The 14581-nt window shown below is 35.5% G+C and overlaps 1 protein-coding gene across 4 annotated transcripts in view; it reads left to right on the top strand.

The window, feature by feature from the left end:
* The window catches only part of LOC127854804 (ras-associated and pleckstrin homology domains-containing protein 1-like), a 143949-nt gene that overhangs the window by 36418 nt on the left and 92950 nt on the right, over positions 1 to 14581 (top strand). For 3 of the 4 annotated variants that reach the window (XM_052389851.1, XM_052389850.1, XM_052389853.1), the window contains exon 3: positions 3966 to 4089. In XM_052389851.1, the coding sequence (XP_052245811.1) occupies positions 3967 to 4089 (123 nt within the window). In that variant the 5' untranslated portion in view covers position 3966. Of the gene's footprint in view, positions 1 to 3965; positions 4090 to 6994; positions 7710 to 14581 lie in introns of those variants that run through there. The other variant, XM_052389852.1, reaches the window with a different exon arrangement.

Raw genomic sequence — 14581 nt, 5'->3', positions numbered from 1 at the left:
ATTGTAGGAAAATTATTACGAATTATCTTCGTCACAATCGGCTCGGGGCGCTTATTTGTATTTGCTGTATTTTATGAAATTCGTCTTAAATGTATCATTTTTCTTGCAAATTATGTGTTTTTATAACATATTTGTATCAATATTTTACAATTCAGCACATATAAAAATCGTATATACCCGCTTTAAGACACAGAATGTGAATGTGTTTATCTAGGATCATGTTAAATAGTCTTTAGAGATGTTCCAATCAATTATAAGATCAAAGGTCAAGGTCAAAGGAACATGCTCTATTAAAAACAAAATCTCTATAAACTATATAGATTTCCCTTACTTTTTTTAGGAATTAGTTCAGAGAAATCATGCCAGCAATTTTGTTGTTCATTTTAAAAAATGTTTTTTTTCCTATCTGCCTAGTTCTTCATTGAAAGATATCATACAGTCCACATTCAAACAATTGCACACCAGTTGTAAACATTGGATGCAGATACGGACCTACTTGTGTATGGAAAAGCAGATTTTGTTGTGGTTTGATTAATCAAAAGCTGTAGGTTTGATTAATTAAAACCTGATGCTGCAATAAAAAGTATAGTTGTGTAGAAATTGCTAAAAGGCTTCAAATCATAATCAATTGATATTTTTTCATTCAGTTGAAAAATCCTGCATAAAAATATTCAAACTAAAAGCCTGGTGGGCGCAATTCTTTCATAAAGCTGCATTCAAACATTTGATATTTTGCCATTAATTGCTACAGGAATGGTTTCCGGTAAAATGCTATATGTGGTTGCTTTGATCCTATTTCAACCAAAACTTATTGTAGTCCAAAATCCAATACATTATTTTTATTGATCACCTCAAAGAAACCTGAAGCTTGCACAACAATAATCAGTTTATTGACCACTCTGATATTCATCTCTCCCTATTGATATAGCAGGCAGACTGGACGCATTAAGTACACAAAGCTAGGATCACATAACATTAATGATAAATGATTTGTTTACCCAGTCAGTGTGACCCAACAGACCTTACAATGGTCACAGCGGCCAAGGTGGTTTGTGTGCTTCTGATAGCTGTTTGCCAAACGAAAACAGTGTGGCTCTAAGAAAGCAATAATGGAGTATTGATCACTTTAATAATTGAATTGTGTTGTTTGTAAAAAGAGCAAGGCTATTAAGTTACCATTGTTTAGTAATAACCATGAGTTTCCATATAGTCATTCATCCTATATCAGAGCTTCAAATACTTGTTTAGCCTCTCTTCGAAGAAGAGGGGTTATATTGTTTTTCTTGATGTTGGTCAGTCTGTCTGTCGGTCTGTCTGTCAGAAGACCAGTTTGTTTCTGATCAGTAACTCGTCAGCAAATTGACTGATTGGCTTGATACTTCCCATGTGCATTGGCCTTGAACAGTAGATGATCCCTATTGAAATTGGGGTCACTAGGTCAAGGTCACTGTCACAATAAGTGTGTAAATTGTTTCTGATCAATAACTCGTAAACAAATTGACTAATTGGCTTGATACTTCACATGTGCATTGGCCTTGGACACTGATTACCCCTATTGAAATTGCAGTCACTAGGTCAAAAGTCAAGGTCACTGTCACAATAATTATGAAAATCGTTTCCGAACAATAGCTCTTCAACAAAAAGACCAATTGGCTTGATACTTCCCATGTGGATTGGCCATCACTGTCACAATAAGTGTGAAAATCATTAACGATCAATAACTTATCACTGAATTTACACATTTGCTTGATACTCACAATTTTTTTTTGCATTGACCTTGGACAGTTGTTGACCCTTATTGAAATTGGTGTCACAAGTCCAAAGTTCAAGGTCACTGTCACAATGAAGGGTTCAATTAAAAACATTAATACAATTGTTTTTAGGTAGTTTTTTTCTTTTAACTACCTTTTGGCAAAATGTTATTTTGACCAGTACTCTGTAGATTTTCATAAAAGTACTAGTATCTCTTTTTTTACAATTTCTAAATGATATTTTCATAATCTTAATGGGATTTTAATCTAAGACCCCTCTTAACTGTAGCTCTGCTATATGGTGTCTGGCTGTAACACAATAGGTCTTGCATCCAGATTTATTTTGGCTTGGACATTCTTCACTTTACTCCGGTCACTTTGTCCCTTGTAAAGGTATTTAAAATCAACAAAACTTGTATCCCAAATTCCTGATCATCTTCATTCCTATGGGGTATTTTATCTTATTTCAGTTGTTTCATGTTTTGAAACTTGTAGTGAGCAAACTTTTATAAAGCAAGTAGCCTTAAAAGAATGACCACTCTGCCAGATAAGTTAATAAGATTGCAGGAGTTGTTTCCCTTTCTTATGTATGTTATATTGAATATTGAATCTTTAATATCAAATAAAAAACATCTATTCTGCATATATATATCTTTACTTGAAATAAAGTTAGAAACATTATGTTTTTAATTAAAATTGAAAACAAAGGTTTTAATGGTTGTTGTTGTTTTTGTGCCCCCAGATCGAATGATCAGGGGTTATATTTTTTTTGGTCAGTCTGTCAGTCTGTCATTGTATGTGTGTGTCTGTCCCAAAACTTTAACCTTGCTCATAAAATGAAAACTTTTGTGTCTATGTTCTTTAAACTTCACATGTGCATGCATCTCATTGAGATCTACAATCAAATATGGTTTGAGGTCACTAGGTCAAAGGTCAAGGTCACTGGGGGCATTGTGTTTCACAAACACAGCTCTTGTTGCTCTTGTAAGTCCCATATTCACCGCATAAAATGTGTGTTATTATGGCTCGATTGGCCATTGTTGGCTGGGGTACTACTTACATGTACCCCGGGTACTCTTAAGTATACAGTCTAAATTCGCCAGGTACGTTTTAGTATATTTTTTGTACCTGTGGTACATTTAAGTATTCTTATGAGTACCTGGGGTTCATTTAAGTAGTCCTCGAGCCGACAATGACCAATCAAGCGTTATTATGTGCACATATGTTCAAACCACACAATATATTAGTGTTCGTCGATACATATTTTACTACAGGAGATCACACCATATGTATCCGCACATTGCTTATTATGAGTTTGTTTTTTTCTTCACCATATATATATGATATGTTAATACTTGGTTAACACGCAGTTTTCTTTCAACACAGTCAAATACACTGGGTAGAACAATTACTTGGTTGTCTGGAGAGAAGATGTTGAGAATGCTCCCAGAATGGGGATCAAAGCTGTGACCTCCTGATCACTAGGTGGACACCATATTAACCTCCTGATCACTAGGTGGACACCATATTGACCTCCTGATCACTAGGTGGACACCATATTGACCTCCTGATCACTAGGTGGACACCATATTGACCTCCTGATCACTAGGTGGACACCATATTGACCTCCTGATCACTAGGTGGACACCATATTGACCTCCTGATCACTAGGTGGACACCATATTGACCTCCTGATCACTAGGTGGACACCATATTGACCTCCTGATCACTAGGTGGACACCATATTGACCTCCTGATCACTAGGTGGACATAATATTCATTACACCAGCCCAACTTACCCCACTCTTAGGAAATTTTGAAATATTTTAAATTCATCTTTCATAAAGTAGCTTTGTAGAAGTTTCATTCTTTGTATTACATAACTTGTTGTTGTAATTAACCCAGTAAGTGGGAACAGTGGTCTAATGGTACGATGCAGGTCAAGGAACGGAAAGGTCCCTGGTTTCAAACCCGCTCAGACTGTTTTATTTTTTTAGGCCAAAAATTAATACCTCTTTAGCTCCTCTCCACCTATGTGTATACAAGGGTACCTGCGAGGGGAATAAAATAATGTGTGGCCCCGAGTGTACACAGAGGACTTATATTCAGGTGATCGAGGAGTTCAGGACTGGTGGAAGTCCGCTGATAATCCACATCAATATCAGACTGAGAACTGAACCTTTTACCTTTTTTAATAAACTTTGGTTGTTTCAGAATGGAGTATGAGGATGACTACAGGGGTGGTGGTGGCGACATTGAGCCGGACAGTGATCTGGACGACACCGAGTCAGAGTCACAGCTCAGTCAGTGGCTGGGAGAGCTAGAGAACTATGCTAAGGTAAGTCAGAGTCACAGCTCAGTCAGTGGCTGGGAGAGCTAGAGAACTATGCTAAGGTAAGTCAGAGTCACAGCTCAGTCAGTGGCTGGGAGAGCTAGAGAACTATGCTAAGGTAAGTCAGAGTCACAGCTCAGTCAGTGGCTGGGAGAGCTAGAGAACTATGCTAAGGTAAGTCAGAGTCACAGCTCAGTCAGTGGCTGGGAGAGCTAGAGAACTATGCTAAGGTAAGTCAGAGTCACAGCTCAGTCAGTGGCTGGGAGAGCTAGAGAACTATGCTAAGGTAAGTCAGAGTCACAGCTCAGTCAGTGGCTGGGAGAGCTAGAGAACTATGCTAAGGTAAGTCAGAGTCACAGCTCAGTCAGTGGCTGGGAGAGCTAGAGAACTATGCTAAGGTAAGGTCTTTACCCTTTCCACCATGAGAAGCAAAGTTAACATGTCTTTTGCAACCAGCATAAAACCTGAACAGCCTGAGAGTAACTCGCAGTCTGTTCAGATGTTATGCTGTTTGCTGCTCATCAGTATCTAAGGTTTGGAGAAAAAGCCTTAAAAACTGGAATCTAGTAAGAAAGGTCTTAAATTAACTATTACTTTATTAGGGACTACAAATACGTCAAAATAGGTATCTAAGTTGTAATGGGTTAAACATTACCTGTTTGATATTTTGAGTATTTTTGAATGCTTTGAGCTTTTATAGTAGTACATACGTACAGCTGAAAGCGACCAGTAGGCCAGTAGATGGGAGTTGGATTATTGCAACTATGCTTAATGTCAATACTGCAAATACAAGGATTTGTAAGGGAATAAATTAGGGTTACTATATTGTCAGTTTTAAGGTAAGTAGTTTAGGTTGGTTGGTTTGTTTGTTTGCATAAAATGTATGGAAAGAATTACTTCTTAAGAGGTTAAATTGATGTGGTTAAATTTATGTTTCAAATATGTCATGCCCATAAAGTTTAGAAGTGCAAGATGCTTTTTGTCACCAGTGGTCCACAAACTCCTGAGTCATTTGCCCTTGGAACAACGCTTACAACAAGGTAAGTTCTAGTAAGGTTTGAGACAAAACTCTAGTATATGCCTGTTCAAATTATTTACTTGGATGATTGCTCTGTTACCACATAGTGAAAGTATAAAATCAGTCTGCAAAAAGATGCACTTCAGAATGTCCTTTTCAGATGTAATGCATTGTATATTGGTACAAAAATTATAATTAAACATGTTAATCTTTGTTTCTTTGGCCATGACCATATGAGAAACTGTGCAACCATTGTAGTATTTGACCATGGTCCACTTAATCCGCCTGTAGGATATAATAAGGTACAAAAGGGAGGAATAGCAAACAACCCTTCAATTTTCAAATCACTAGTAAATCAACTTATTGAACAGATTCCAAGCAACTGACACTCCTGGGGAAATATAGAACTGAGTTGTCTCAGAAGGGTGACTGCAGGATATCAGGGGATTGTTAGCCAGACAGACTACAGCTAAAATGGGCTTTTAACCCTTTGCATGCTGGGAAATTTGTTGTCTGCTAAAATGTCGTCTTCTGAATTTCTAAAATTAGCATTTTTTTCGATTTTTTTCAAATAATACTATCAGAATAGCAAACAGTTTGGATCATGGCAGAACGTGGCGTCTCATCTGGATCCAAACTGTTTGCAAAAGCCTTCAAAATTCGGTTCCAGCACTGAAAGAGTTAAAACACATGAATGTTTCTAGTACAATCAGCCAGTTCCCGGCCATAGCCTGTTAAAGTTGTATTTTTGTTTGGGATTTTTGTTCCTGTCTAGATGTACATGCCGAGAAATTTGGCCCCTTTAGTAGATCATTACATTAACAACTACTTTCACTTGATTTCTGTTTAAGAACAGCAGAATTTTGTACTTGGCTGAATTCATTGAGTTTAGATATCTTTAAATGGCTTACCATAATTACTCTAAGTTTAAAAAAAATACTGGTGTCCGAAAATGTAGAGACAGGTATGTTAAGTTTGTTGGTCAATAAAAATAATATTAAAATAAAAGCAATGATGTGCCATTATTGTATTGTGTCACACTCTTTTTTTCTCTGCTTTGAAATATATACAACTTCACATCTTTGCAATCTCATAAATTTTTAAAAATCAGCTGCACGCATGTACGCATAAAAGCTCAAAGCTTTAAAAAACGACCTTGAATATCAAACAGCTAATTGATTTAAACCAATACCACTTAGATACGTATTTTATCACATTTGTAGTAAAAAAAGAGTAAAGAGTAAAAAAGTAAACAAAAGTTTTTTTAAAAGTAAACGGAATGCATTATGCAATCATCAGCCACCCTGAAAGTGCATGATTGGACGTTAAAATTATATTCTTAGTTAACACTAACATAAAACATTGTGATTAAAATGCCACTGAAGGAATGAAGGCAGTTTTATACATATCAAAACATTGAGATACAAGAAACAACAGGCAGTTTTATAAAGGTAAATTATGAAAGTTACACAAAGATTCACACACAGAAATAGAGGAAAGTGCCTTCAGGCCCTGGTATCGCTCCTCTCAACCCTGGGGAATGTTGGCCTGCTGAGTGTGGCTTATCTTTGTGCAGGTACGAGATGCCTCTCCTAAGAAATATTTCACTGTGAATGGGGAACCTGAGGCTTGCTTTTGATGTTACATGTTAACCTGGATTTACTGGTGTGAGTGGATAGTCTAAGGTAGAGATGTGTTAGGATTTTAAAAAGTTGTTTCTTTTTACTTTTTGACCGTATTTTTTTCATTTTTGTTTTGAGATAGTGTTTTATCTTTTTGAAAGTTTGAGTTTTTTTCTCCATTTTTTCCCAAATTCATGTAAATTACTAATCAGTTTGAAATTGAATGTGCTACATTTGATCATATTTATTAAAGTAACTTGTCATTGCATATTCTTATGACTATGACTATGAATTGTAAAAAAGTCGCGACAAAAAAGGTTAGCCCACCTTCTTACCCTATGCGACTTTGCGATATGAGGAGGAAACAAATTACTTTTGGGGAAAAGAGGTGCAGTTTGGAAAACTTTTGTGACATCATGTTTGTTGAAAGGAAAATATTGAATGGGTAGGTTAGAACTATTTATTATAAGTGAATTAATTTATTTCAAACTCTGTTTCATGGGTTGTAAGACTTGAAAATGCATTTTTAAAATTAATTACAGTTGTACATAAATTTAGTTGAATGTATATTGGGTTCTTACTATAACAAAGGCTCTTTCCATGTACAGTGGATTCATATTTAGAAAACGAGTTTGACAAAACCTTTAAGAAGGACCTGTGACACTGGTTGATCCATTAGACACTTACACGACTCAGGATCTTTCGTTTACCAGGTTTTCCCACGACATGCCTCATATGTAATGCACTTCTCAGTTGAAGAAGTTGAAATGTATACATCTCTCTGTGTGTGAAAATATAGAGTTTGCTACATAATGTATTCTAAGATTGACATTTGCTACTGCTTTGAAATGTTCCCAGAAAACTGACAAATGGACCACTTACTCTTATGAAAACTGGGACATTCTGACTGCAGCTATGAGAAAACTAGATTATAGGAAATATTTCATGAAATAATGGAGTACCAGACATTATTCGAATCTGATGAGGTAATATCAAGATTATTTTTTACATTATTTATTGTTTTGACTTGACAATCTGCCATGATACTGTTTTAAGTAAATCATCATTATGTTCTATATTGTAGACTTGTCAATTGATGTACATATTTTGCATCCATGTTCGATTATTGTTATGCCCCCCTTCGAAGAAGAGGGGGTATATTGCTTTGCTCATGTCGGTCTGTCGGTATGTCGGTCTGTCGGTCCGTCCACAAGGTGGTTGTTAGACGATAACTCAAGAACACTTGGGCCTATGATCATGAAACTTCATAGGTACATTGATCATGACTCGCAGATGACCCCTATTGATTTTGAGGTCACTAGGTCAAAGGTCAAGGTCACGGTGACCGGAAATAGTAAAATGGTTTTTGAATGATAACTCAAGAACGCATACGCCTAGGATCATGAAACTTCATGGGTAGATTGATCATAAATTGCAGATGACCCCTATTGATTTTGAGGTCACTAGGTCAAAGGTCAAGGTCACGGTGACTCGAAATAGTAAAATGGTTTCCGGATGATAATTTAAGAATGCATACGTCTAGGATCATGAAACTTCATGGGTAGATTGATCATGACTCGCAGATGACCCCTATTGATTTTGAGGTCACTAGGTCAAAGGTCAAGGTCACGGTGACCCGAAATAGTAAAATGGTTTTCAGATGATAACTCAAGAACGCATATGCCTAGGATCATGAAACTTCACAGGTAGATTGATCATGACTCACAGATGAACCCTATTGATTTTGAGGTCACAAGGTCAAAGGTCAAGGTCACGGTGACCCGAAATAGTAAAATGATTTTCGGATGATAACTCAAGAACGCTTTTGCCTAGGATCATGACACTTCATAGGTACATTGATCGTGACTCACAGATGACCCCTATTGATTTTCAGGTCACTAGGTCAAAGGTCAAGGTCACAGTGACAAAAAACGTATTCACACAATGGCTGCCACTACAACGGACAGCCCATATGGGGTGCATGCATGTTTTACAAACAGCCCTTGTTTTATTTAGACTTGGGGAAATTCAAGTAAAATACCAAGTATACAGAACATATTTTACAACAGTTTTACCTTTTTTGAAGTCAGATTGTTATGTTGCATTGGAGTAAATGTATAGAATGGAATGATACATATGTATTACCATCACAGTATATTATGGATATAAATACCATTTTTACTTAGAACTATAAAACAAATTATTCTATGTGTAATGTCTTTCAAAAAATAATAATACCAAAAAACATTAACATTTGCATGCACATAATGCACAGATTCAAAATTATTCAGAAAGAAGCATGCACTCGCAATGATTTCATTTGAAATGTAAACAAACTTCTGAACATCTACTCTTGCACTGGCAAGTGTTTAATATGAAAGAGGAAATGCCTGTGAAGATAAGTGATTGGATAATCTTTGTAACATCTGGATGGATGTCTACCTTTGTGCAGTGTTAACTGATAAGATTTGACTGGTCTTTTGTAGAGGAAACCAACATGATTTCAGCATTATTTACAAATAAATGGCTAATGAAGTATCTTAATCAACGTGCAGTGTGTTCAACAATGTCCAAATGCCTTTATTTACAGTGTTTTTCTGCCATATTTTGTTCGGTTACAAATATTAAATATTAAATATTTTTATTTCTTTAATTCCCACAGAATGTAGCGTAATTATGAGACATTATTAATTTGATAACCATGTTATAATATTAAACAAAGCAATGCATCACTTATTTATAACAAATTAGATTATAAACAAACATTTAATTGTCCTGATCTTGAGGGTAGCTCCACCTGCCAGGGCCGTAGATAACCTTCAAACATTGCATGGGGAGGCGGTCCAGTTTCTGTACTGGGAACATAAAGGGGTTCGTTTGAGAGGGTTGTCCTCTCCTGTGGTTCCGAAAAAATTTACAATTACAATTAATATGGTGCATTTTGGGGGAATTTTCATGTTTATTTAAATGCTCGATTTTTGTCTCACTCACAGATTGTCATGAAATCAGTTAGTCCAATGCCCTGACGAACCAGAAATCTCAACAGTTATTACTTACTTACTTACTTATATGATACTGTTTCAATGATTTCTAATCAAATAATAACTGTTATACTTGGAGAACAAAAATATTTTCAATAAAATTAATGTTTTTCCGCGTATATTTACTGAAAATTGTTTTAAGTGGCAGCTACCTTTGAATTAAAACGATCTGTTAAAATTTAAAGAATAGCCTGTCCTTAATCAAAACACCGACAGTGCAATCATGGAAAAGAACAATACAAAAATTTACGCAATGACATTTACCCGGGCCCCTGGTTTATGACACCTTACAAGGGATATTGACACATCACTATTGGCAACCTCAGAGAAGACTGAGAGGGAACACATGGCTTCTGCACTGACGGCGCATGATTGCAAAATTACTGGTTTGGGGACGGCGATTTTTGGGGATTTTACATTTTATTTAAATAACGACGACTAGCCGAAATATTGGGGAGGCAGCCGCCTCCCATGCCTCCCCATTACCTACGCCCCTGCCTGCCCGCAACACAAAAAAGGAGATCATTATGTATAGCTATTCATAAGAGCGTAACTAAACACACTTTTAACACCTTTGGAACAAAATGCTGACTAAAATATTTGTTTCTTCAATGTTCTGGCACAGGTGGATCTAGTACAGAAACAAACATTCCTGTGCATCAGTCCTGATCCAATACTGATAAATACTTGCCAAACTATTTTTCAATAAGTCTAAGTTAAGATTGATACAAATACAAGCACTATTGAGCCCCTAAAAGCATTACGTGCAATGCAAAAGATTAAATATAGAATGTGAACAGGGGGAGAAAGTGGAAACATTCGGACTGATTTTTGTCCTATTTAAATTACTGGATAATGTCTAGTAAACAAATTCACTCTAGGACTTTTATGGTTGTGAAATGTTAGTATTAGCATGAGATGAATCCATACTTATTTGTAGCCTTTCTACAATAAGTCTTTGTTTAAAAAAGAAAAAAAAATCATATGACATAGTTTAAATCATTGACTTAGATTTAAGTCCACTTCCAGAGTAGAACCAGTCCTTGGTGTCTCTGGGCATTGAGAATGCTTCCACAGTGGAGATCAAATCCCACCCTCTGAATTGATAGGTGAACACCATAACCTCTACGCTATCAGGACCTATGAGGCATTTTTGCTTTTGCCCTGTCTGTTGGTTTGTTTGTTTGCGTCAAACTTTAACATTTGTCATAACTTTTGCAATATTGAAGTTAGCAACTTCATATTTGGCATGCATGTGTATCTCATGGAGCTGCACTTTATGAGTGGTGAAAGGTCAAGGTCAAGGTCATCCTTCAAGGTCAAAGGTCAAATATATGGGGGGACATATTGTTTCACAAACACATCTTGTTTAACCCTTTAAAAGCAAAAGCAGTCTTGTCTGACATTTAATACTTTAGGTTACCAATCAATTTAACTGCCTTTCCTTTTAAAATTTCACATTGTTGTCTATGTCACCATGCAAGTCAATTCATGTGTTACATGGCTAAACCCACACAAAAAATCACACAGACATCCTAAGCTATAATTGAACTTAGTCTTTTTGTTAAATGCAATAAACCAAATTGTGAGCCTATTGGAGATGTATTCTTGGAGCTCTTAAGTAGGTTTCTCTTGAGGTGCCACTAGTTTGGTGATGGAGCAATACATATACATCAGTTGTGCTTAAATGACCTGTGTCTATTCATTGTAATAAGTTCGCTGTCGACTACATATATTGTTTCTATGAAAACAGTATCTTCAATGGAAATATGGGTATTAAATATTGTGAGAGTTAACATACGAAATATATTTTTTTATCAATGTGTACTTAACATTTACACCTTAATTTATGAAATGCCCAGAAATAATATGTAAACAATGTTTTGGTTCCCACTATATACTATAGTAAAATAAGACTCTTAATATTGAAGAGTCCCATGTGATTTTCAAATGAAATGCAAAATACAGTCTACTCTCGTTATCTCGATATCACATAATTATCTCAATTTTCTCGATATGTCGAGGTAAGGTGAATGTCCCAACTTTTTTCCTTCTTTATGTATATTAATAAGCATTGCATATCTCGATTTTCGTTATCTCAAAAAATTCGATATCTCGATATAAAAATTTGTCCCGAGTCCGGATTTTACATGTATTTACTGTGGTTTATCTCGAAGTGCGAATAACTATCCCAGTGTCGGCAAAGATGAAAATTTGTTTCTTTGATACTTCACCGTCCCGCTTCGCCAGGCTGCTCCTGATACTGTGCATTAGATAATTGATCCGTTAATTGCATCAATGACCACACATGTCTAATGTTGTTAGCCATTAACACTTGAGTAAGGCCTGTAACTTTAACTGCAATTATCTGCAATTAATACACAGCCTGCCGAAAGGCCGAAAGACTAATTGTTTTTACAAGCAACATTCCAAAATGAATAGAGTTATTTTATCCTGTACTAATAATCGATTGAACTTTGCATTTCAAACTACAAAATGTACATGTACAGTTCAGTATTTTTTTAACATCAAAGAATCGTAAGAAATGCGCATTGAATCTCCTCATACAGTAATTAATACGCCGTTGTGAGTATTATGCCGCATAGGGACATCACTTTCCGCCAGTAGACTGTAGTTTTGTGTAGAAGAGACTTCCTGTGTAAACGTTACAGAACATTCCATAAAAGCGGGAAGTGTTGTCCCTGATTTGCCCATGAAGACTAACCTGGGACGATAGTTTGGACACATGCATCGAGCTTGGTATTTTCAGAGTGAGGCTTAAATTCTCTTATATACAAATACAGAATACTTCAATGTCCTTTTCTGTGAATGTGGCTGCATTTTTCTCCATATGAGAGACATTGAACTAGGATTGAATGCGTCTTGGATCAATTTTCTTGTGGAGCTGAAGCAAAATAATCTCCCATTCCCAGCAGCTATAAACACCAATGAATGTGACAGCTATTAGTATGTGGATAGCAAGGACAATATCCCTATTCCATTTTCCGTTGTAAAGATTTTGCATTTACACTCTTTCCAAGAAAAATTGTTTGTGACTCGGAAAATTGGCCTTCTTTGGATTGAAAGAGCTCTTTGAAAAGTAAGTGATGACTGTTTCATGTAACCCTATAAAGTCATGGGCTATTGTGTTATTTTTCAATCAAAGTTAGTATTAACCCAGCAGAATGTATTCATCTGCCTAATCAAGACAGCTCCTTATGCTATCTAAATTTATTACAGATGTATTTAAAGTGGAAATATTCAAATACAATGTCCGTGTAAAATCAATATTTTATATTTATAATGTAATTAAATGTACAAAGCAATTGCTGATTATTAACCTGAATACAACAATAAGAAATATTTTAATGATTAATGATTGAATATTAAGTCTTTAAGTGTTTGTTTTGGTAATGTAATAATTATAAATTTGCAAGTGGCTTAGCTGATATGCCATATGGAAGAAGGGTCTGGGATTTAATCCCCAATCAGAAAGCTTTAATAACTCAAGATCTTTCTAAATAATGCAAGTACTTGTTTTTCCCATAAAACAGACTGTCCCGTAATCGTTCATAGTTCATAGACGACACATAGTTACTAACAATGTTCATTACTCTTAAATTACCAGTGTGTAGCCTATCATTCGATATCTCGTCATGCGCATAATGCCAAGATGACGAGTTTTGCATTAACTACCATTTTCTCGTGCCGCGCATGGGACAAGTCGGTCCCTCTCTATTATATCGGTTTCTCTGCATAATATAGGATAAAATATTCAACAACACCATGTATCAGTTTCTATTCCAATTTAATGTCTAACATACTTAATATTTTCGGTTATACAAATACAGTCTGATAGCTACATGATCGTATCTTTCTCGATCCGTACACCTCCAAGTCTAAACGCTAACTCAACCGCGGAGTGCCACTCTCCTTCCAAACATCCCCATTTTGTCCCCAAATTAATTTGCATATTTTTCTTTTTAAACTTTTGATTGGTCCTCAGCTAGTATGGTTATTATTCATTGGTTGATTCGTCAGAATATTCTAGAAGGAACACTTTTTCATGTATTCGCTTGCTTGGCGGATATACTAAAATTTAATCAATATATATTGGTACTAATCAATTTTTATTGATATAGAGTAATTCTGTTACTTTCGTCAGTACTATAACTTTTGTACCCCAGACAATAGGTGACCTTTTCATCTGTGCTGTTTATTGACCATGAGTGTTACTTATAATCTCGTATCTATATGCCGACTCTGGACTCAATGTGTTCTTATTTGAAATTTAATCAGGTCTGACTTTCCATGTTATTGATTCCAATTATACCCCACCCTGAGTGTGTTTGCTACTTTAAATAAATCTTAACCAGGTCTTAGTTTTGTAAATACCTCCCATTATTAATTGTTCAGACTTTATCTTAACATTGCATATATACATTATTTGAATATACATATTATCCTTTTTAATTTCTATCGTAAGAATAAAGTCATAAGAATAAACGATAAACGATATGTTTGCATACTCGCTACTGATATACTTGTCAATATTTCGTACATAAAGAAAACCCAAATATTTCACCCAATTTCTCATCATTATTTGACACAACTTATCCTCTCAATTTGATTTTTATGTATTTTAGGATACAGAAAAATCTTTAAGAATGTAAGTATGGAAGTAAACGAAAACATATTAATACATACGATGTAGAAAATCAAACACGCAAACATGAAAACATCAGTGACTAAAACATATATATGATGAAAATCTGCAAATTATTAATGAAATTTTTATCGAATGTTTCTGCTGAAAT

The sequence above is a fragment of the Dreissena polymorpha genome, chromosome 13, assembly GCF_020536995.1.
Source record: "Dreissena polymorpha isolate Duluth1 chromosome 13, UMN_Dpol_1.0, whole genome shotgun sequence".
Taxonomy (NCBI): domain Eukaryota; kingdom Metazoa; phylum Mollusca; class Bivalvia; order Myida; family Dreissenidae; genus Dreissena; species Dreissena polymorpha.
This window is presented reverse-complemented; position numbering and strand designations above follow the sequence as displayed.